The sequence below is a fragment of the Nelusetta ayraudi genome, unplaced genomic scaffold, assembly GCF_046127955.1.
Source record: "Nelusetta ayraudi isolate G7.1 ecotype Tasmania unplaced genomic scaffold, CSIRO-AGI_Nayr_v1 ptg000045l, whole genome shotgun sequence".
Lineage (NCBI taxonomy): Eukaryota > Metazoa > Chordata > Actinopteri > Tetraodontiformes > Monacanthidae > Nelusetta > Nelusetta ayraudi.
In genome coordinates, this window is record NW_027466095.1 from 3,251,051 (window position 1) to 3,275,862 (window position 24,812).

A 24,812-nucleotide genomic window follows, 5' to 3' on the forward strand; every position below is an offset into this window, starting at 1 on the left:
TAGAAAGATAGAGGAGAGACAGAGAAAGAGAGAAAGGAGCAGAGTGAGCCAGGGTGGCAGACAGGACAGAGTGAAAAACAGATACACCAACCAGGCAAAACGGATATAAACACAAAGAATAGGAAATAATTCAAGGCTGCTGTCCATGTGGAGTGTAAGTGTACATGCTTTGGAAGGCAAGAGCCTAGCTCGATGGACAATCTGCCGATAGGACTAGTCCAGGTCTTAAGCGTGGCGGTGGGATGAAGCGATGACAGCAAGACCCCCAGGACAGCACAATCCAGCTCCTGGCGCAGTGGTCATCACCTGCCGGGGACACAGAGACTGCGGCAGTATCATGCATATCGAGCATACTGTACAAAGCATAATGAGAGCTTGGACAGAGTGGATAGAGTAAAAGATTGGATAGAGTAAAAGATTGATTGGGTGAGGAGAGTGATAAAGGTTCCGCCTGCACAGAGCAACGATCCCTGTAACGGGAGCGAAAGATCTCCCTCCACGGCGTAAGCCTACAGCAGCTTAACTGACAGTGGATGGAGTCTAACTATAAGCTTTAAGAAAAAGGAAAGTCTTAAGTCTACTCCTAAATAAACTAACTGTGTCTGCCCCCCTCACCGAGGCTGGAAGATGGTTCCAAAATAGAGGTGCCAGGAAACTGAAACACCTACCTCCTGATCTAACTCTAGAAATTTTTGGGATAACTAAAAGACCTGAATCCTCAGAGCGAAGGGCTCTTGGAGGATGATAAAGTTCAATGAGTTCCCTAATATAAGAAGGAGCCTGAGAATGAAGAGCTTTGTAAGTTAAAACTAGAATCTTAAATTCAATTCTAAATTTGACAGGCAGCCAATGCAAGGAAGCTAAAATTGGAGTAATATGCTGCCTCCTTCTAGTTCCGGTTAACAATCGTGCCGCGGAGTTTTGGATTAACTGTAATGTCCTAAGGGATGAATTTGGGCATCCTGCTAGTACCGAGTTACAGTAATCTAGCCTAGACGTAACAAAAGCATGGATTATATATATATATATACATATATATATTAGAGCTGTCAGTCGATTAAAAATATTAATCCGATTAATCGCATGGTTTTCCATAGTTAACTCATGATTAATCGCAAATTAATCACATATTTTTTATCTGCTCTAAATCTACCGTAAACTGATATTTTTCCAATTTTTTTAATAATCATATCAATATGGGAGTAGGCAAATACTTGCTTTCTGCAAATGCAGCATGTTTATTCGTGTTGGAGCAATGACAAGTACTACTAACAAAACAAAAGATGCGCAGGGTAAAAAAAAAGTTGCGCATGTGTGTGTGTGTGTGTGTGTAAATAGAAACACGCACTCAGGTGTCCATCTCAAGACCTCTTTCTTAATGATCACTGACCGGCATCTCTAGGATCAAACAGACGTATTTTGATCAAGTCTTCCTCTGTGTGTGTGTGTATGTGTGTGTGTGTGTGTGTGTGTGTTTGTGTGTGTGTGTGTGTATTTCTTTAATCTCTCTCGCACTCTGATACAATGTACTGACAAATATAACATACAAATATGATGGAATTTGTCATTTGGTTTTTATTTTGAAATTAGTTTATTTTGAAAATTCACCGGATTGTCTCGTTTTTTTTGAGCGACTTCCTGTACTATTGACGAGGATCGCTCGCGGCTCGCGCACAAAATAGAGCAGACGCCGAAACGACAACTGCATCAGAGTGCGAGAGAGATTAAACAAATACACACACACACACAGAGGAAGACTTGATACCTGAGTGCGTGTTTCTATTTGCACACACACACACACACACACACCTAACGCCCGTTCGTAGGGGATGAATTGTTCAAGTTCGAGTTTAAAAATAAAATATACAAATTTTGGTAGTACTAGTAATCATTACTATGTAATGTTACAGTTATGCCCATCAGTTATCTTTGTTGGGCTTGAGTTTATAATAATTTTTTTTACCCTATGCTTTTGTTTTGTTAGTAGTACTTGTCATTGCTCCAACACGAATAAACATGCTGCATTTGCAGAAAGCAAGTATTTGCCTACTCCCATGTTGATATGAATATTAAAAAAATGGAAAAATATCAGTTTGTGGTAGATTTAGAGCAGATAAAAAAATATGCAATTAATCGTGAGTTAACTATGGAAAACCATGCGATTAATCTGATTAATTTTTTTAATCGACTGACAGCTCTAATATTTATATATATATATGTATATGTCGTGGTTCCATACAAAAAAAAATATTTATTACAGCACTCAAATCATTTCATGATAAAATATATCATAGGCGACCAAGGGAAGAATATTCAACATAAGGCCGAAGAAATTAAGTGACCTATTCAAAATAAAGAAGAAATACTCAAAACAGGGGGGAATAATTCAAAGTAATGGGGAGAAAATAACTTCAAACGGGGGAAATGGGGTCCGTTCAGGGCTGAGGCCTTACCAGTGCGACTGACCAGGGAGGACGAGGAGGAAGCCCAGAAGAGTCACCCCACTCACTCGTGAAACAGCACTCAACGCACACTCCAGGTGAACAATCAACCCAGGTGGTGACAGCACAGCAAACCAGGAAAAGGGACACCACCACCCGCCTACACCAGTCGACGACTGTCGGTCCTCAGCCACTGAAGGACAAAAAGCAAAACAAGTTAGGAGGAGGAAATGCACATAACTAAGCAAACCTAAACTAATAAAAAAAAAAAAGTTTAACATACGTATACATACACAAAAAGAAGCAAACTTGCAAATGAATCAAAACCAATTAACAGACAATCACATCAATTTGACAATAACAACAGCAACAATGAACGTGACAACCATAAGCAAAAAAAATTAAATGAAATAAAATAAATCCCTCAATCGCACAGTTCAGAATAAAAGAGAAACTAAACCCGGCTAACACGGGTGCCTCTGAGAGGTAGCTATGCCCAAACGACTCAACGTGGACAGCGGCTGCAGCGCCTGAGCGTGCCACAGCAGGAGGAAGCGGAGGGGACAGCACAGTCACACCGATCCCAGCGTCCACCACAAAGCCTTCGATGTAGTTGGACCGTATGCGAGGTTTCTGAGCGATTTCAGCCCCGCAAAGCAGCACCCCTGCTGGCCCTATAATGCCACACAACTTTTAACAAATAATACCAGGAGTCCTACTACTAACTTTATCTCAAAGCACAGTCACTCCATAATGACATGGTTGTTTTTTTGGTCAGACCATTTAAGTGAAATTGGATCGTTGTGTGTCACAGCACAGTGGTTGAGACACACTGGTTTAGATTATAATGCAACACATTTGTCAAATATATCTCTCCTTTTTGCCTCCTCTCTGACAGGCATGTCTCCAGACCACAGCCTGACTATTTCAGATGTTGTCCACAAGGCAATTGTCGAGGTCAATGAGAAGGGAACAGAAGCTGCTGCTGCAACTGGTATGATCTTCAAACTATTGATGTACATACCTCCAAAAAAGTTCACTGCAGACCACCCCTTCCTGTTGTTCATTCAACGCAACCCCTCCAGGAGCATTCTCTTTGCTGGCAGATGCTGCAACCCAGAGTGAGGGCAGAGTGAGATCTGCAGCCCTGTGGGTGATTTTAATTTGTACTCTACACCTCTTTCAGTGTTGTTGTTTTTTTTGTTTGTTTTTTTCCTTAGCGGCAGCCGGTCATTTTTTTTGCGAAATATAAACGAAAAGATAGACCAAATAAAAAAACGCTTTGAAGGCTTGTGAACGAGCCGAGGACGTGCAGACAACGCGGGGTTTGTTTACAACACAGGCAGAAGTACGGCTTCTTCTTCTTCCACGACTCTTTCCGGAAAATGAGCAACTCCGCGCGTGCCCAAATGATTCATTCTGAATAAAGGCTAAATAAAGGCTTTTCTGGCAAACAAGAATAAAGACATGAATTGCCCTGATTGAAAACTCATTTACTGATGCTTGACTCAGGGTGCATCAAGCGTGGCTGTGACTACCAGGAGCAGTTGGAGTGCAACAGGTCAAGATGGTCCGGTCCTCAAGGAGCTGCTCACTCCATCAAAAGACAAGGACAGCAAACATTGTGTCAGAAGCAGTGGCAGAAACTGCACTTGGAGCAGAACACACTGCAGGACAAAGCAGTGATGGACAAATGAAGCTTGTGGGAAACATCCAAGCACTGGAGCCACTGCTTTGAAAATGGCTGAAAATGACTCCAAGCTGCAGTAACACTGACCTCTGCTGGCCAAACACACACACACACACCTCAATGAGCAGCATTCAAGATGCTGCATTTATTGTAGAGAAGCTTTGATGCTGAAGTATCATTGCTTTGATCACCTTTGAGTTTAAAAAGCCTTGACTTGAAACAATCTCTCTCTCTCTCCCTCTCTCTCTCTCTCTCTACATATTAATGTGTGTGAGTGTGTGTGTGTGTGTGTGGTGTGACTGTAGTTGTACTTGTTTTTCTCCTGATGAATCTGCTAAAAAAAAACATCAGAAGCCTTTTAGAAACCAAATCTGAAAACTGATCAAATGAAGCCACAACCAATGAAACCAGGAGAAACAGACAGGTCAGAGGTCAGGGGTCAAGGTAGGTCTATTATTACTGTTATTGTCATTGCTTTGTTTATTTAAAAAAAAGGTTTCATGAATAAATTTTATATACATGTGTATTTTTTGTAAACATCTTTCACATTTGTATGTTCTTAAACGTGTATATTTCAATAACATTTTAATAATCCTTTGCGTTTGATCTTAAATGTCTTTTTTAAACACATTTTAACATCTGCATGCTTTACCTTCTCTTTGAAAACATTCATTCATTCATTCATTTTCCATACCCGCTTAGTCCCGAGGTCAGGGTCACGGGGGTCTGCTGGAGCCTATCCCAGCTGTCATAGGGCGAAGGCAGGGGACACCCTGGACAAGTCGCCAGTTCATCGCAGGGCCACATAGAAACAAACAACCATTCACACTCACATGCACACCTACGGACAATTTAGAGTGTTCAATTGACCGCACATGCATGTTTTTGGAGTGTGGGAGGAAGCCGGAGAACCCGGAGAGAACCCACGCAGACACGGGGAGAACATGCAAACTCCACACAGAAAGGTCCCAGGTCCAGGCCCCGGAATCGAACCCACGACCTTCTTGCTGTGAGGCAGCAGCGCTAACCACTGCGCCACTGTGTCGCCCGTCTTTGAAAACATTCTAATAAATATCTGAGTGTTTTTCAACATATTTTTCAATCCATTGAAACCTCCTCCAGTTCTCCAGTCAACTAATGTCTTCATTCTGAGGCTGCTGGTGCAATTCCTCCAATCAAATCATCAACACATCAACTGTAGTCAGAGACTTTCATCATCACTATGGACACTGTTGCTTTTCCCGCCGCTTCATCCTTCAACCTTGGCTTCACTTCTTCTTCTTCTTCTTCTTCTTCTTCTTCTACCGCTTCATCCGTGGGTCGGGTCGCGGGGGCAGCAGCCTTAGCAGAGATGCCCAGACCTCCCTGGCCCCAGTCACCTCCTCCAGCTCGTCCGGTGGGACCCCAAGGCGTTCCCAGGCCAGCCAGGAGACATAGTCCCTCCAGCGTGTCCTGGGTCTTCCCCGAGGCCTCCTCCCGGTGGGACATGCCCGGAACACCTGCCCAGGGAGGCGTCCAGGAGGCATCCGGAACAGATGCCCGAGCCACCTCAGCTGGCCCCTCTCGATGCGGAGGAGCAGCGGCTCTACTCCGAGCTCCTCCCGGGTGGCCGAGCTTCTCACCCTATCCCTCAGGGTACGCCCGGCCACCCTGCGGAGGAAACTCATTTCGGCCGCTTGTATTCGCGATCTTGTTCTTTCGGTCACTACCCAAAGCTCGTGACCATAGGTGAGGGTGGGAACGTAGATCGACCGGTAAATCGAGAGCTTCGCCTTTCGGCTTAGCTCCTTCTTCACTACGACGGACCGGTACAGCGACCGCATCACTGCAGCCACTGCACCGATCCGCCTGTCGATCTCACGCTCCATCCTCCCCTCACTCGTGAACAAGACCCCGAGATACTTGAACTCCTCCACCTGAGGCAGGATCCCCCCACCGACCCGGAGAGGACAAACCACCTTTTTCCGGTCGAGAACCATGGCCTCGGACTTGGAGGTGCTGATTCTCATCCCAGCCGCTTCACACTCGGCTGCAAACCGCCCCAGCGCACATTGGAGGTCCTGGCTCGATGAAGCCAACATGACCACATCATCTGCAAACAGCAGAGACGCAATCATGTGGTTCCCGAACCAGACTCCCTCCGGCCCCTGGCTGCGCCTAGAAATTCTGTCCATAAAAACAATGAACAGAACCGGTGACAAAGGGCAGCCCTGCCGGAGTCCAACACGCACTGGGAACAAGTCTGACTTACTGCCGGCAATGCGAACCAGACTCCTGCTCCGATCGTACAGGGACCGCACGGCCCTTAACAGAGGGCCCCGGACCCCATACTCCTGGAGCACCCCCCACAGGATGCGTCGAGGGACATGGTCGAACGCCTTCTCCAGATCCACAAAGCACATGTAGACCGGTTGGGCGAACTCCCATGAACCCTCGAGCACCCGGCGGAGAGTATGGAGCTGATCCAGTGTTCCACGACCCGGACGGAACCCGCACTGTTCCTCCTGGATCCGAGGTTCGACTATCGGCCGTATCCTCCTCTCCAGCACCCTGGAATAGACTTTACCGGGGAGGCTGAGGAGTGTGATCCCTCTGTAATTAGAGCACACCCTCCGGTCCCCCTTTTTAAAAAGAGGAACCACCACCCCGGTCTGCCAGTCCACAGGCACTGTCCCCGACCACCACGCGATGTTACAGAGACGTGTCAGCCACGACAGTCCCTGCACATCCAGAGCCTTGAGGTACTCGGGGCGGATCTCATCCACCCCCGGAGCTTTGCCACCAAGGAGTTTCCTGACTGCGTCGGTGACTTCGGCTCGGGTAATGGACAAGTCCTCCCCCGGGTCCCCCGCCTCTGCTTCCTCCGCGGAAGACGTGACGGCAGGATTGAGGAGATCCTCGAAGTATTCCTTCCACCGCCGGACAACATCCCCAGTCGAAGTCAACAGCTCCCCGCCTGCACCATAAACAGTGTCGGTGGCGAACTGCTTCCCCCTCCTGAGGCGCCGAACGGTTTGCCAGAACTTCTTCGAGGCCGACCGAAAGTCCTCCTCCATGGCCTCCCCGAACTCCTCCCAAGCCCGAGTTTTTGCCTCCACTACCGCCCGAGCTGCAGCACGCTTGGCCTGCCGGTACGTGTCAGCTGCTTCCGGGGTCCCACGAGCCAACATGGCTCGATAGGACTCCTTCTTCAGCTTGACGGCATCCCTTACTTCCGGTGTCCACCACCGGGTTCGGGGGTTACCGCCACGACAGGCACCGGAGACCTTACGACCACAACTACGAGCAGCCGCGTTAACAATAGAGGTGGAGAACATGGTCCATTCGGACTCAATGTCTCCGACCTCCCCCGGGATCTGGGAGAAGCTCTCCCGGAGGTGGGAGTTGAAGACCGTACTGACAGAGGGCTCAACCAGACGTTCCCAGTAGACCCTCACAATACGTTTGGGCCTGCCAGGTCTTTCCGGTCTCCTCCCCCGCCAGGTAGTGATCAGTTGACAGCTCAGCCCCTCTCTTCACCCGAGTGTCCAAAACACAGGGACGGAGGTCAGACGACACAACCACAAAGTCGATCATCGACCTCCGCCCCAGGGCATCCTGATGCAAAGTGCACCAGTGGACACCCCTGTGTTCGAACATGGTGTTCGTCACGGACAAACTGTGACTAGCACAGAAGTCCAGCAACAAAACACCGTTCGGGTTCAGATCGGGGAGGCCGTTCCTCCCAATCACGCCTCTCCAGGTCACACTGTCGCTGCCCACATGTGCGTTGAAGTCCCCCAGCAGAACAACGGAGTCCCCAGTCGGAGCACCATCCAGCACCCCTCCCAAGGACTCCAAGAAGGCCGGGTACTCAACACTGCCATTCGGGCCATAGGCCGAAATGACAGTGAGAGACCTGTCCCCAACCCGAAGGCGCAGGGACGCGACCCTCTCGTTCACCGGGGTAAACTCCAACACGTGACGGCTAAGCTGTGGGGCAATAAGCACGCCCACCCCAGCCCGCCGCCGCTCACCGCGGGCAACGCCAGAAAAATGGAGAGTCCAGCCCCTCTCGAGGAGCTGGGTTCCAGAGCCCATGCTGTGCGTGGAGGTGAGCCCGACTATATCTAGCCGGTACCTCTCGACCTCCTGCACCAGCTCGAGCTCCTTCCCCCCCCAGCGAGGTGACATTCCATGTCCCTACAGCCAGAGGCTGTTTCCGAGGCCCGGGCTGTCGAGGCCCTCCGCCTCGACCGCCGCCCGAACCACACTGCACCCGACCCCTACGGTTTCCTCTGTTGGTGGTGAGCCCACAGGAGGTGGGACCCGCGTCGCTCCTTCGGGCTGGGCCCGGCCGGGCCCCGCAGGCGAAGGCCCGGCCACCAGGCGCTCGCATACGAGCCCCAACCCCGGGCCTGGCTCCAGGGTGGGGCCCCGGTTGCGCCATACCGGGCGACGTCACGGTCCTCTTTTTGATTTGCTTCATAAGGGTTTCTGAGCTGCTCTTAGTCTGTCCCGTCACCCAGGACCTGTTTGCCTTGGGAGACCCTACCAGGGGCATAAAGCCCCAGGCAACATAGCTCCTGGGATCATTCGGGCACTCAAACTCCCCCACCATGATAAGGTGGCAGCTCAGGGGGGAGTACACTATGGACACTGTTGCTTTTCCCGCCGCTTCATCCTTCAACCTTGGCTTCACTTTCAATATGATGCCGCACTTTTCACGCTCGCCTCCCCTGCAGTCCTCTGGCGCCCCCCAGTGGAGGCTTTGAAAAGCACAGGGCCAGAGGGATCAGTGGCACTGTTCAAACCCAGATTCACTGACTTTACCTTCCTGTTGTTGAGTTGAAACTCCACCCACCCTCCCACTTTCAGGCAGCCTGATTGTTGTTATATTTGAATCGGTGGAAACAGATTGCAAATTAATGAGGATAATAAATATTTATTGATGGCAAGGAGCTAAAACTAAGGATGGCGATACAGCCGACTAACAAAGAAAGAAAATATCCACTGTATAAATCTAAGAACTACGGTAGTCGTTATAATAATAAACACAAATACTGTCTCTACAGAAAACAAGCAGGTATCCAGAAACTGAGGATATCTTTATCATAATAAACACAAATGTTCTCTCAAAAGCCAACAAACTCCTCTAGACAAAACTTAAATACAGGTGGCCAGGCACTGCTAGACCCTGGTGGAACTACCAAAGGAAAACTAGGTGTTGTGTCCCGATTTGGGCTCAGTAGGTGAGATTTAAAATGCAGATTTTCTTCACGAGTATCAAAGACAGATATTCTCGACGTCACAGCGCGTCACACAGGAGGCGACAGCACAGCCGGCCAGCCAGCCACGCCGCTCCTGAGCTTGAGCTCTGACTGAGCGAACCACTGGACTGTTTTCTCTTAAAAGGTGATCGTTCTCCAAATTATTTAGTATCTTCTCAATACACCTATCTCTATCAGTTTGCATAAGCACAGTCGAAGCCATGGCTTCTCCCTCTCACCTCTCCTCTGTCCCTCCTCTCTCTCCTCCCGTCTTTTCTTGCTCACACTGCCAGATGCTTAGCTTTAGCTCGTCCTCAATTACCGAGTCAGGGATGTGTGTTAAATGTAGTACTATGTTAGTGCTTGAGGCGAGACTTAGCCAGCTTGAGGAACGACTTCGCTCCTTCGAGCATAGTAGTCCTGTAGCTAGTAGGGTTAGCTTAGCTGGAGCGGAGCGTTCATTCGCTAGCGTAGCGTCGGAGTCTCTAGGTCCCACTAGTTCCCCTCCCTTCGCGGCTCCCGAGCAGCCGGGAAAGGTCGGTTGGGTGACTGTCAGGAGGAAGCATAGCCTTAACGAGCCTGCCGGGCACCACCACCATTCTCAGCACCAGGCCCCCTCCGTCCATGTCTCGAATAAGTTTGCTCCACTCAGCAGCACGCCGACTGAGATTGACACTCTGGTGATCGGTTCGTCTATAGTGAGGCATGTTAACCTAGGACAGCCATCGGCCACAGTGAAGTGCATCCCCGGGGCCAGGGCGGGCGATATTGAAGGGCATTTAAAGTTAATGGCTAAGAATAAACAGAGATTTAGGCGGATTGTAATTCACTGTGGTTTCAATGATGCACGCCTGAAATCGTCCGAGGTCACTAAGTTAAACGTAGCTTCGGTGTGCGCATTTGCTCAGACCATGTCGGACAAAGTAGTTTTCTCTGGCCCCTTGCCAAATGTTAGGAACGATGAGATGTTTAGCCGCATGTCATCTTTTCACCGTTGGCTGTCAGGGTGGTGTCCTAATAACTCGGTGGGCTTTGTAGATAACTGGAAGCCTTTCTGGGGCAAGCCTGGTCTTGTTAGGAGGGATGGCATTCATCCCACCCGGGAAGGTGCAGCTCTCTTATCTAGCAATATAGTTAAAATTTTAGCTTCCACTCACTGACGCTCCAGGGTGGAGACCAGGCAACAGAGTTGTAGTCCTATACGCTACTCTGGGCTTCTCTCACTGCCGTCCCCTGCCGTTAGTAAGTAAGTAAGTCCCCGAAGCCCTGCCAGTCTTTTCCAATAGAAGTTGTGTCGGTCCCTCACACCTCCAAACCTCTTATACTGTGCAAATCTCCAATAGATCATAGTAACCTAGTTCGAATAGATTGTAGAAATAAGGGGGCCCGGTCGGAGGTGGCTCCAGGGTCTCCCACAAACAAAATGGTGAAATGTGGCCTTCTTAACATTAGGTCTCTACATTCCAAGGCAGTTTTAGTTAATGATTTGATTAGTGGACATAGTGTTGATATTTTCGGCCTCACAGAGACATGGCTACGTCAAGATGAATATTTTAGTCTTAATGAAGCCACTCCTCCTAGTCATATTAATACTCATAAGGCTTGTGATAGTGGTCGAGGAGGTGGCGTTGCAGCTATTTATAATTCCAATTTGTTAGTCAATCTCAAGGCTCAATCTATTTATAATTCATTTGAGAGTTTAGCGATGTCTATTTCGTTGTCACCTGATAGGCAGGCAGATTCCGTTGAATTCATTGTTGTCTACCGTCCCCCCGGTCCATATTCTTCTTTCTTAGATGAATTTTCAGAGTTTTTGTCTACTTTAGCATTGACTAAAGACAAGATCATAATGATTGGAGATTTTAATATTCATGTTGACATTGAGAGTGACAGTCTGAGTTCTCATTTCAAATCTATCCTCGACTCCTTAGGCTTCCTTCAAGTTGTGAATGTACCCACTCATAAGCATAGTCATACTTTGGATCTTGTGCTCACTTTTGGACTTGGTGTAGAGCAGCTGACAATCTTTCCCCGAAACGACGTTTTGTCTGACCACTTTCTGATCAAGTGGTCAGATTCTAAGATTAAGATTCTAGTTTTAACTTACAAAGCTCTTCATTCTCAGGCTCCTTCTTATATTAGGGAACTCATTGAACTTTATCATCCTCCAAGAGCCCTTCGCTCTGAGGATTCAGGTCTTTTAGTTATCCCCAAAATTTCTAGAGTTAGATCAGGAGGTAGGTGTTTCAGTTTCCTGGCACCTCTATTTTGGAACCATCTTCCAGCCTCGGTGAGGGGGGCAGACACAGTTAGTTTATTTAGGAGTAGACTTAAGACTTTCCTTTTTCTTAAAGCTTATAGTTAGACTCCATCCACTGTCAGTTAAGCTGCTGTAGACTTACGCCGTGGAGGGAGATCTTTCGCTCCCGTTACAGGGATCGTTGCTCTGTGCAGGCGGAGCCTTTATCACTCTCCTCACCCAATCAATCTTTTACTCTATCCACTCTGTCCAAGCTCTCATAATGCTTTGTACAGTATGCTCGATATGCATGATACTGCCGCAGTCTCTGTGTCCCCGGCAGGTGATGACCACTGCGCCAGGAGCTGGATTGTGCTGTCCTGGGGGTCTTGCTGTCATCGCTTCATCCCACCACCACGCTTAAGACCTGGACTTGTCCTATCGGCAGATTGTCCATCGAGCTAGGCTCTTGCCTTCCAAAGCATGGACACTTACACTCCACATGGACAGCAGCCTTGAATTATTTCCTATTCTTTGTGTTTATATCCGTTTTGCCTGGTTGGTGTATCTGTTTTTCACTCTGTCCTGTCTGCCACCCTGGCTCACTCTGCTCCTTTCTCTCTTTCTCTGTCTCTCCTCTATCTTTCTACTTCACCCCAACAACTCATAGGCAGATGATGGCCCTCTGGAGTCTGGTTCTGCCCTAGGTTTCTTCCCACAGGGGAGTTTTTCCCAGCCACTGTCGCATCTTGCTTGCTCCGGGGGCCCGGTTGGTTCTCTCTGATTGTATAAAGCGCTTTGAGACGCCTTTGGTTGTGATTTAGCGCTGTACAAATAAAAGTTTATTATTATTATTATTACAGAGCAAACAGTGAGGGTGTCTGCCGTCACTCTCAGGGAGCTCCAGCCTTTTTATACACCAGCTTGCGGCAGGTGTGCTCTGAGTGGCTGCTTGTTGTTGGCCAATCCTCTTCCCTGGACTGAACACGTGATCCCCCAGGGCCAATCGACGGAGCCTGCAGACCCACACCAGGGAGTGCACCACAAGACACAGCTGGGGGGGGGGGGGGACTAGCGGCTCACGGCCAGAACACTGTTTCCGAATGGAACAACTGAATTTTCAGCCGGGTCAAAGGTCAAATTCATAGGTCAAAGATGCGTATTTCCAGAATGGAAGTTGGTGGAAAGATGATTCCACCTCTGGCCTGTTCAGAAGAGAGGAATTATGTCAGCGGATCCATGTTTGAAGTCTGTAGGACGTTTAGGAAAAAAATGATGATCTATTAAAAAAAAACTTCTTTTTTTTAATAGGAAAAGGTTTTGTTTTTTTGTTTTTTGTTTTTTTTTCCGAACTTCCAACTTGCAGAAAGTGGTTTGGACCTTTCAGACCATTTGGACGTGAATGGACACCACTTTTCTGGAACATCTTCTCCTGCTTCGGACTCAGTTCATTCAGTCTGATGTAATACTGTTGACTGCACTGCTGTTTACCTGTTTACCTGTTCACACTGCTGTTTACATTACATTACTCATACTGCACTATGAACATTTCTACCTTGACTGCTGCACCTATGTTTCTTTTATTTTTCTGTCACAGTGTAGACATATGTAGACTTGTATATATATTTTATATTTAGGTATATGTGCATATTTAAAGAATACTTGGATATCGATCTATCTAACTATCTATCTATCTATCTATATATATATAAATATTATGTATACTTGTATATATATTCTTAATGTACCCCTCCACCGAGTTGCACATTGTTTATTGTTTATTGTATACTTCAGTCGAACATTGTTTATTTTTTTACCCTTTACTTTTTATTTCCTGTTGTTTTGTTTTTTGTTTTTTAACCTAAGTAGTGAGATTGAGAAAAACAGAGTCAAATTCCCTGTTTGGCAGCACAAACTTTGCCAATAAAGCTGATTGTGAGAATCAGAATCAGCTTTATTAGTGGTCAGGGCAGGGGTGGGCAAACTATGCCCCGGGGAATACGGATGGTTCTGGAGATCAGTATGGACATCAGGGTAGTTGATGTCTATTGGAATGCGGCTACTCGCCCCAACCCAAACAACCCCAATCTGCAATTCGGCCCCCCTCTGAAATGAGTGCTTAATAATTCTCCAGTGTATTGATCAGTCTTCTGTTGTTAGGTGAGAGTTTGGTGACTATTGTGAGAGAGAGCCTGAAGTGCCGTTTCTACTGTTGTAAGCCCTGAGAGAGCTCCGGTGAGCTACATGCTACAGGGGCAAAGCCTTGTGTTTAGCCTGTTTGTGTTTGCTCATTGTGAATATATTGCACATGAATATTTTCTGTATAAACCAGTCGGAGTTGCGGTGATAGCATTTAATGTTTCAACCCACAGTGGTACTGTGTATCATTGTAAAATGTGTACAAGCAACTTATAAAATCAAAAAATATTGCTTAGCCTATGATGGTATTATTTTTGATGTATTACCCTAAATAGCTCATATAATTTTCATTGAAGCTAATTAAATATATAAGTGTATTAAAACAAGTGAATTCATACAGTTTAAAAAATAAATATCCAATTAAAAAGTGAATTAAAACACTGTTAGAATACAATTGGTGATGTTATGTGTATATGTATGTTGCATTTGAATATGAGCATGTAGAGAATGAATAGGAATAGTAGTGTCATGATGAATGTGAGTCATTAGTAATTGAATGTTTTGTGCACCATGTATTAGATTGGTTTCACTCTTTGGCTGGAATAAAGATTGAGCAGCGTGATTGTGAACCTTCCGCGGTTGAGTGGCGAGCCAAGCAAGCAACGTGACGTCCGAAGGAGAACGGGATCGACTCCGAGGAGCATCAACACCTCCTCATTCTACATTGACAGATAAGAACGTTCATCACAAAGATCTAGCCGGGTAGTAAAATAGATAGATATAGCAGAACAGACAGACACACTGGAAGCCACAGACATGGAACTGACTGACAACAGACTGACTTTTCACACAGCACTCAAACAACATTCTTTATCTCCTGACATAGGAGAATTTGACACTTTCTTTTGAACTTTATTATTTTATTCTCTTATTAATATTTGAAGAGCTCTATTTTGTTTTTGTCATAAATGTTATTGCACTGGCAAAATGTCTTGGTTTCCTGTAATAAAAAGGTTCAATGTTAAACTCAGCAACAGTGTCCAACTGCCCCAACCTAGACAGTAGTGATGTTACGAGACGCGCCGAGGCTTCGAAGCGTGTCGAGTAATGATGGGGGCGTTTCCGCGAAGCGCGTATCGAGGCTTGCTTCATTTAGGGGAGGAGCCAAAATGATGACGTCCAAAGCCTCGCCGCCCGGCTGGTACCACATGATTGCTTTTGGGAAGTGGTTAAGGTTTTGCTGCGAGGTTTAACGCCTTATATAGACCCCTCAGGCTCTATTCAAAATGGGGGTTATTGCAGTCAGTTGAGATTTGGAGAGAGTTTGGATGACTAGATTTTGGATAGCGTTTATAGTTTGGAGAGTTTGAGAGTAGATAGCGTTTAGTTTGGAGATAGTTTGGAGAGTTTAGGGAGAGAGTGAGGAGAGGAGAGGTGATAGGATGGAGCCCCCTGTCCTGTACATCAACGTCCAAGTTACACAAGCATCTATGCCAGGAGTGCCCATTACGTCGATCGCCATCTACTGGTCAATCGCGAAGTTAGTTTGGGTCGATCGCATGGAGAGAGAGAGACGCACCGCTTTAAGGCGCGCGTCCGCGTCAATTACAGAATCGTTCAGGCAGGATTAGAAAACACGGTGGATGTGGTTGATTTTGGTCATAATGTACGATGTGCTGGATTTTGTTTTTATATGTGCTGTGTTTTACAGTGAAACGTAAATGTGACGTATCGGCTTGGGCACTGTTCAGATCAAATAAAGGAGACATGAAGCAGATTTCATTTTAAATCTGAAACTATAATGAACAAAATCAATGTATACTTTAGATACCTGCATTTTGTAGGACAGGGACAGGAAAAAGAGTTTGGCTGTTGTTTTCTTTAAATACACGCCAAACTACCGGGGTTGTCGCGTGAGCTTGCAATCCTGGCGTAAACTGATCGAGACGCCTCGCTCGGAAAATGCGCTTCAAAATGCGCACGCACCACAGACGCACCGGAGATCCTGGGAGATGCTGCTAGCAAAACGTCTGCGTTCCACACACACACACACACACACACACACACCAATTACCCCTAACCTATGCGTTGAAAAACACAGAAATATACAGCAAAACATCTCAACGTAAACACACTTTTACTGATAAAATAAAACATAGGCAGATATAACCTTAACAATTTTAAACCATGAGTTTTCTGTGCAATGATAATCATACATGCACATGGGAACATGTTTACCCATTTAATCCTCTTTCTTTCCTTCTTTCCTTCTTTCTTTCTCACTGGACTACAAATATATTTCTGAATTAATATGTTTTGCTATTTTATAGTAGGTGGATCTTTTTGACTTGGTCATTTTAAAAGTAACTTGCATGTTGAAAAAGTGTGAGCACCCCTGATCTATGCCCTTTTCCAAGTTCCACAAGCACTTTCACTGTCATCTGCCTGATTACACCCATGCCCTTTTCAGAAAAAAAAAATGCACAACCTGCCATATTATATTAGCATTTTCTGAACATTTGCACAAACAGAATACATTCAAAAAATGTATTCTATACATATTCTAATTTATGTACAGAAATGATTTGGTCATCAATTTTTTTGCAATTCATAGTCATTCCCAACAGACACAACAGACACAAAAATGCAATGCATCACACGTGGTTGAGACACAGCTTGCCTGTGATTGTACACTTGGCCAGTAGGTGGTGTCGTGTGCACATGACGCTTTGAGAAATGAAGCCTTTCTCCAAGCAGTTGGCTCAAGTGGTTCAATGCCTCATGAGGCTTCACCTCACCATCACTACTAGACAGTGTGCTTTCTTCATCCAGTGAAGGTTGGAGGCGTTACACTCTGATTACTGATAATGAGAAGAAACAAGTCCTTATTTGGCAGGGAGCCAAATGATCCATCCCTTCTTCTGGTGTCACCTGTTCAAACAATTTCCTGCAAGACAAGCCTGAGGTCACAGGTTCCTGTCCCCGTGCCTCCGATGGATCATAAGTTCCCCACCATGGAACTGAATGTGTTGTAGAGTTTGATGGTGGTGGCAAAGCCAGTTGCTTCTGCTGTCCATCCTCTGGTCCCCCTCTGGTCACCAGTTGATGAGGGATGTGCTTCCTTTGTCCTTCCTTGAGCTCTTTGCATTGACTCCTGCAACAATGCCTTTCTTTATGAATTGAAGAATTTGGTTGAAACTTAATTTTATTTAAAGTGTTTGTATTTTGTTTATATGTCTAAAAGAAAAAACCTTGAAATAAACTATTCCTTTTTTCATTTTCAAGTTAAGAGTATTGTGTTATTTACAGAACTTAAAGATATACATTAAAATCAATAATCTAAAATGACATTTTTAAAGAATTAACTAATGAACCCAGAAGCCCACCCTTGGTAAAGGCGTAGTGCTACAATAATATTTATAATCTGACATTCACTCCTAAGAAGGTTCTTGTAGAACCCGACAGCAGATCTTCTAATCTCAGACCAGTCTGACATTTCAAGGCCACAATCCGGGCGTAAACAGTGAATGATCTTCCTTTGTCCCTTGTTTTGCTCCAGCCCAAAGAAGACTTGAGAAGGGGCATCCATCTCAGCCACATTTAAAAAGCTAGACCTGACCAGAGCTCCGTGTGCTGACACACCTAGCAGGTTGGCTATAGCGGCCTTTTTCTTTTTGAGGGAATCTAAAAGCCATCGATTTCCAGAGGACTCTGCTAGAGATGGCAGTTCTTCCGCCTCAAACATCGGGCTAAATCTCTCGCGACATTGCCAGTCAACTGCTGGATCTGTGCCTTGCCGAAATCCCACCACTGCTGGCTGCTGGGAAAGGCAGGCCTGTTCTCCCTATGGCTCTCCCAGAAATATTTCAAAGCTGTTCTAAAAGCCTGGTTATTTAAAATGGCAGTGTTAAAATGCCAATAGGCGCTTTTTAAAGGAATATTCTTCATAAAAAACAGTGCAGGAGACCAAGGAGTGGTCACGAAAACCCACAGGTTAAAAATATTTCAAAGGTGTGTAAAACAATAAATGTGGTCAAGTGGAGCTCAAGATGAAAAGTTTTCTTTGGAATTACTCCAGGTCTACGATTGCTGTTAAAAAGCCTCCACACGTTGGATAACTGATGTGATTTTATAACCTGTATCATCCTGCTGGAGGAGGCCCGCTGGGGTTCTGGGTGATTCCTATCTAGTGAAGGTCACTCTGTGCAATTCAAATCACTTCCCAAAAACATCAAATCATTTTCATCACAATTTTTAACAGCATCATTTAAAATGTCTAAAAAAGCCGACCCTTCAAGCGCCTTTGTTGGGCGTAGACATTTAAAAATACAAGTTGGATATTTTCACTTTGAGCAACACACCTGGGATGATTACTTCAAAATCAAAAGAAACTGGTAAAAATCTTTGTGAAAATAAAATTCCCACCCCTCCACTACAGTTGGACCACCCATGGATAAAAGAAAAAGTACACAAGTCAAAGTCAAAGTCAAAGACCCTCTACACTTCCTCATTTTGGCTGCTGAGTTGACTTTTTACTTTGACAATGTGCTTTTTTAACCTGTAAACCTCCTGATCAGAGAGCTCATCATCAACTCTTCCACATTTCCTAGTGAGGAGTTTAGCGGATTTTAGAAAACACTTTAAGATGGGGAAAGTGATCTTCTACTATTATTAACAGATAACTTATTATCTGCCCTTTAGTTCTTTCCAAAAACCTTTTTATCCCCCCCCCCAGTGTAGAGAGAGTGTGCTGGTGACTCTTGTGACAAAGCAAGATTGCTGTCTCCCTCCTGGCTGAGAGTCACTGCTCTCCTGCTCACCTTGCTGCTGCCGCTCCCTGACTCTGTTCCCTTTCTCTTTTGTGAGATTTTAATGTCGTCATCGCTGACCATCTCCTCGTCCAATAAGGCATCCATCTGAGTTTCCACGTCATCAATCTTTAAATTTTTTCCACTTTCTTCTGACTCGCCGGCTGCATCCTCCTGAACCGTCTCTTCACCTGTCCTTTCCAAACAGACAACGGGGGAAACCTCTCTCACCAACGGTACCCTCGGACCCGGTCGGCTGCAGCGGTTCCATGCTAGCAGCGACTTCGGACCGGGCCGGCTGCGGTGGTTCCCCACCGGCGGTCGGCCTAGACCGCATTGGCCCCGCCCCACTCTTCTCTGGGCACGATGGAACCAAATGAGCCTCCGCCATTTCATGGTTTCAGATGTTGGCAAAACGACGTCATTGAAGCCATGGACTTTGAATGGAAAGGACAGGTTTAGATGGTGTGTGGAATCTTTCAAGATGATAAATACTTGCCTGCGGTGACTGACTACGTGTCTCAGCTGAGGTGATTTGCAGCCAAGCGACACCAGTACTGACCTCACACCCTCCAGTTGATAGTCTCTGCTGTGGACAAGATCCATTAGTGGCTTCACTGATGAATACTGCAGCTGGTTCCCACTCAGGTCCAGGTGTCTGAGGTGGGAGGGGTTGGACTTCAGAGCTGAGAGCAGCCAATCACAGCTGAGCTCTGACAACCTGCAGTCCCCCAATCTGAATAGAGAATAAATGATGGAGAGTTTATAATGATAGAGATTTTTTCCAGGGTGTCATCACTCTGAAAATCAAAGTGAAACGTCGACTTCAGAATCTGACACTACAGAAAATGTCACCTTGAAATTAAATCCTCAGTCCAAAATTAATGTGTGTTGAAATGATGTTTGGTCACATGACCACTGATGAACAGAATGAAGTTTTCATATTTCTGGATGTCATTTTGATATGAATCAACCTTCAGTTCAATGTTTATTCAACATGTGTGATGAATTGTGTTTGGTGCTGAAACCATCATCCACTGGTTCCAAACCAGTACTGACCTCAGAACCTCCAGTTTACAGTCTGGACTCTGCAGAAAACCACTCAGCTCCTTCACTCCTGAATCCTGCAGCTGGTTCTCACTCAGGTCCCGGAGTCTGAGGTGGGAGGGGTTGGACTTCAGAGCTGAGAGCAGCCAATCACAGCTGAGCTCTGACAAACTGCAGTCGTCCAACCTGAATAAAGAATAAATGATGGTGTGAGTGGAGTTTTCATCACTATCTCAAATTAAAAATATTAATGTCTATAACACTGTAATGTCCATTAAACCAATCAGAAGCACAACAATAATACTGAAATAATGAATCACCACAATAAAATATTTGATATCAACCTGTTTAGTCATGTGACCACTGATCAGCTGTTAACAATGTTGGAATTCATTGATTCCTTTTGCCTCAAAGGTTCAGTGTGTAAAATCAGTGCAGATTTATTGCTGAAAGCTTCATATACAACCGTCAATATAGTTTGAAGTCTTTGATTAGTAGAAAATAAAAGTCCTCTGCTTTTCCTGCCATTAGAACGGTTCTTTATAGAAAAAGACAGGAGGTCAAAGGTCGTGGCCATCTTGCACCCCCATGTTTGTAGGCGGCTGGTTGGGAAGATCAGTTTGAGAGACAGTTTCATATTGATGGTTGGAGGCTGGAATCCTCTAATAAAGCAAATTCTGAGAACAAATGGTTATTAAGTGACTGAAATGCAGTGGAATCTTTTCTGCATCTTGCTCATCAATACTGAACTGACTGAGATGATAGAACCTGCATTGACTGTTGACCTTCTGCTGAGTCCAGCTGGATCTATCTACAGTATCTAAGTGCTCATACAGGTGGCTAATGCTAGCGCTAGCTGAAAATCATGCTAGCACTGGACTGTCTGCTGTGACTATGACTAATTGTGATGCTAATAGATGGTTGTAATATTTGTATCGATGGAACTTTATACAGAGAATTAGACACCTTTGGTGTCAACCACATCCTTTATGATGCTGGAAGGCCCCCGTAGTTCACTGGCAAGAAGGGGAGAGGGAGGGCCAGCAAGTAAGCACTGCAATCTGACCACTAGATGGCAGGATTTTACATACTGGACCTTTCAACCCAGTTTCACTCATTTCAAACACAAACCAGTGACTGCAAATTGAATTTCCAACAGCAGTTAAGTGAAAATCATGACAACAATAACAAGAGTGATAGAAGTTGTAAAGTGAAGAGGGTGAACTGACCTCAGAGTCTCCAGTTTACAGTCTGGACTCTGCAGAAAACCACTCAGCACCTTCACTGATGAATCCTGCAGCTGGTTCCCAGTCAGGTCCAGCAGTCTGAGGTGGGAGGGGTTGGACTTCAGAGCTGAGAGCAGCCAATCACAGTTAAGCTCTGACAAACTGCACCTCTCCAACCTGAATAAAGAATCAATATTTGATTTCTTCCATGGTGTAAATGTCATATTAAGAGTCATTTCTCCCTGTTGATGATCCAGATGTGCAGCTATTGGGATCACTGAGTCATTCCCTCAAACCAGTCATTGTGTCAGTGTGTTGTCAACACAATAACAACAGCAGTGTGCCAGTCAGTGTGCAGCTAATCAGCAGTGAAGATGGAAAATAATCAGTGAGTCCTTTGTGTGCTTGTGGCTGTTTTCAGTCATCAGAGTCTCGTTACAAGTCAAACACATTCAAAGGACAAGATGAAGAAATACTGCTGCACTATTAATCTGCCTCTAACATTTCTTCACAGGATTTTCTGATCAGTCATATGACCTTCATCACCAATCAACAACTTCCATTGAGCTCCAAAGTGACTGGAGACATTTTCCACACTTTCTTCCACCATCCAAAGTCTTTTCTGGCTGCAGATTGTTGACATGAAAATATCAACATCCACTTTGTCTTGATGAGTCTTTAATATCTGCTTCAAAGTCTTCACACTGAGCAGCGTTACACACCAGTTGTCATCTGCTGACACACACTGTCCACCAGTAGAAAGCAGGAACTGACCTGAGAACTTCCAGTCTGCAGTTTGGACTCTGCAGTCCAGCACAGAGCAGCTTCACTCCAGGATCCTTCAGGATGGTCCAGCTCAGGTCCAGCAGTGTGAGGTGGGAGGGGCTGGACTGCAGAGCTGAAGACACCACTGCACACTCAAGCTCTGAGAGTCCAACACTGAATGAAGGAGAGCAGAGTGAGAAGTTGCTCCCTCCTTCATCATCATCATGATCATCATCATCACCACCATCATCATCATCATCATCATCATCATCATCGCCATCACCGTCATCACCACCACCACCATCATCATCATCATCACCACCACATCACCACGATCATCATCATCACCACCATCACCATCATCACCATCACCATCATCACCATCACCATCATCATCACCACCATCACCATCATAACCACCATCACCACCATCTTCATCATCTTCATCATGAATGATTGAATAGTTGATTTTGGTTGACAGTGTAAATCCAATCAATCTTGTGCAATCAACTGACAACAATGAAAAAGAAGCTTCCAAAACAAATGTGCACATTATAAAGACTCACAACAACAAAAACATAACAACTGTGTGAAGGAAAAAGCAGCAGGCTGAAGCCCAAGCTGATTCTTGCCTCTCCTATACAGTCCATAAGATTAGCTGGAATAATTAGTCAGACAAAATCAAAAAGGAAAAAAAGAGAAAAACAACTCAACAAAATATGCTTGACATTATTCTTCATCATTGACTCACAATTAAATCATTTATCCTCATCATCATCAAGTATTTTGCCCTTCAAGATTTTTTCAACTCAACAAAGAAGCACACATTTTCAAATGGTCACTGATCCCATTCCAAAATGGAACTCCCAAAAAAGAAAGACATCTATATTTAACAATGCTTCTCACCTTCCATCATTCAAAGACACTCAACCCTCTGAACACGGATTGATTTTCTCTCACTTTAAAACACTGTGGGGTAGATCCTCAAAGCGATTGCGCGGCTTTTGCGCCTGAAAATCTGTGTAAATAGCACAAAAAACGGTGATTCCGATCCACAGAGGGGACGCAAACGTGAAAATCGGCTTACAATGCGCTGAGGCACAGATAGCGGCAGGGTTGCGCCAGACTGGAAGATGAATTGGAAGATCTTTGATTCTATCAATCATTGATTTGTGCTTTAGGGAACTTTATTGATTATTCTGACAACTCTTTTCTGTAGTTGAATTATTATTAGAACTATTTAACCAGGTTTGTCCCTTTGAGATCCAAGATCTCTTTTACAAGAATGACCACACACACACACACACACACACACACACACACACACACACGCACTCTATACGTACCTTCCTATCACAGCCTTCCTGCAGTTCCTCACAGCTGGAATCAGTCTCAATCTTCCCTCCATGGTTGTATTGTACTTGTTGAGGTCCAACTCCTCCATAACCTCCTCTGACATCTGCAGCATGTAGGCCAGAGCTGAACACTGGATGGCTGAGAGTCTCTTCTCTGATCTGTTCTCTGACTGTAGGAACTCTTGGACCTCCTGATGCACTGACTGATCCTGCACCTCCAGCAGACAGTGGAAGATGTTGATGCTTCTGTCAGGATAAACATCACCAGTGTTCATCTCCTTCAGGTTGTTGATGACCTTCTGTAAGGTTCCTGGATGGTTGTCAGTGAGACCCAGCAGGCCTCCTAAGAGTCTCTGGTTGGATTCCAGACTAAGTCCATGGAGAAAGCGAACAAACAAGTCCAGGTGACCGTTTGGACTCTGCAGGGATTTCTTCATCATCCTCTTCAGGAACTTATCCAGGGATTCTCCAGAGTGACCATCTTCTGTCCTCTTCCTCTTGGTGTGACAGTGGAAGCTGTAGACTGCAGCCAGAAACTCCTGGACGCTCAGATGAACGAAGCAGTAGACAGTTTTGTGGAAGATCACACTCTCTTTTCTGAAGATCTCTGTACAAACTCCTGAGTACACAGAGGCATCAGTCACACTGAGACCACACTTCTCCAGGTCTTCATTGTAGAACATGATGTTTCCACTCTCCAGATGTTCAAATGCCAGCTGGCCCAGCTTCAGAAGAAGCTCCCTGTCAGCCTCTGTCAGGTTAATGTTGTCTTTTGGTTTCTTCCTTGAGAAGAATGAGAATGAGAACATGTCAGTCAGCATCTTTGACCACTTCAGCTCCTGTGGACCTGTGGTCTGATGCTCTCCTCCATACTTGTGCTGTTTCCTCTTGGTCTGGACCAGCAGGAAGTGTGAGTACATGTCAGTCAGGGTCTTGGGCAGCTCTCCTCTCTGCTCTAAGCTCAACATGCTCTCCAGAACTGTGACAGTGATCCAGCAGAAGACCGGGATCTCACACATGATGTGGAGGCTCCTGGAGGCCTTGATGTGGGAGATGATCCTGCTGGACACATCTCCTCTATCTCTGAACCTCCTCCTGAAATAGTCCTCCTTGTGGTCATTGGTGAAGCCTCGTACTTCTGTCAGCCTGTCCACACATGACGGAGGGATCTGATTGGCTGCTGCAGGTCTGGAAGTTATGCACAGCATAGCCGAGGGAAGCAGATCTCCTCTGATCAGGTTTGTTAGCAGGACGCTGACTGACTTCTTCTGAGTGACGTCAGTCACCACCTGGTTCTTCTCAAAGTCCAGAACCAGTCTGCTTTCATCCAGGCCGTCCAAGATGAAGAGAAGCTTGCAGACATGCAGCTGGTCTGCTGTGAGCTTCTCTAACGTTGGATGGAAAACATGGAGCTCCAGAAGACTGTGGTGCTGCTCTTTGACCAAGTTGAGCTCATACTGAGCATAGTCTGATGATTTGACTGACTCTTCATTTGAGCCTGTGTGGCATTGTCAAACCAGCAGATGGCAGCAAAGGTGACCATGCTTTCAATAAAAGAACAGCACCAAGCCACAGTTGCAACCCTGAAGACTGAAGCAGGGAGGCAACGAGAGCATTTTGACTGTCTTGGTGTGAGCCAGGCGGGGATGGAACCCACAACCTCCCAGTCTCAGCTGCTTAGGGACTGGACTGGAAGCTGGAAGTTGTTGTTTGCGTTCCTGGAAGAGTGTTTTTCACAGAAGGCTGCTGGACTGACAGCAGGCCGGCACATCATCCAGCAGCTGCTGTTTCCTGCTCAGCACTATTGCTGTTGTTCCACTTGCCAATAAAATATCTCCACTTCTGCTGAACCC

At 45.8% G+C, this 24,812-nt stretch overlaps 2 protein-coding genes and 1 long non-coding RNA gene across 3 annotated transcripts; 2 read left to right on the forward strand and 1 right to left on the reverse strand.

Annotated features, from left to right (window-relative positions):
- Nucleotides 1–9,523: 9,523 nt before the first annotated feature.
- On the forward strand, nt 9,524–10,561 carry LOC142894839 (uncharacterized). The gene has a single exon (XM_076035659.1). The coding sequence runs from the start codon at nt 9,602–9,604 to the stop codon at nt 10,538–10,540; it is 939 nt and encodes a 312-aa protein (XP_075891774.1). The 5' UTR covers nt 9,524–9,601; the 3' UTR covers nt 10,541–10,561.
- Nucleotides 10,562–13,729: 3,168 nt separating this feature from the next.
- Nucleotides 13,730–14,928, forward strand: LOC142894861 (uncharacterized). Its single transcript, XR_012928060.1, has 3 exons — nt 13,730–13,854; nt 14,338–14,747; nt 14,836–14,928. It is a non-coding gene; the product is annotated as an uncharacterized LOC142894861 (long non-coding RNA).
- A 3,418-nt stretch (nt 14,929–18,346) lies between these two features.
- Nucleotides 18,347–24,502, reverse strand: LOC142894854 (NLR family CARD domain-containing protein 3-like). The gene is made up of 8 exons (XM_076035666.1): nt 24,445–24,502; nt 22,951–24,346; nt 21,614–21,778; nt 20,843–21,016; nt 19,626–19,799; nt 19,129–19,302; nt 18,579–18,762; nt 18,347–18,364 (listed from the first exon to the last, which is right to left on the reverse strand). The coding sequence occupies exons 1-8, from the start codon at nt 24,500–24,502 to the stop codon at nt 18,347–18,349; spliced, it is 2,343 nt and encodes a 780-aa protein (XP_075891781.1).
- Between the last annotated feature and the right edge of the window lie 310 nt (nt 24,503–24,812).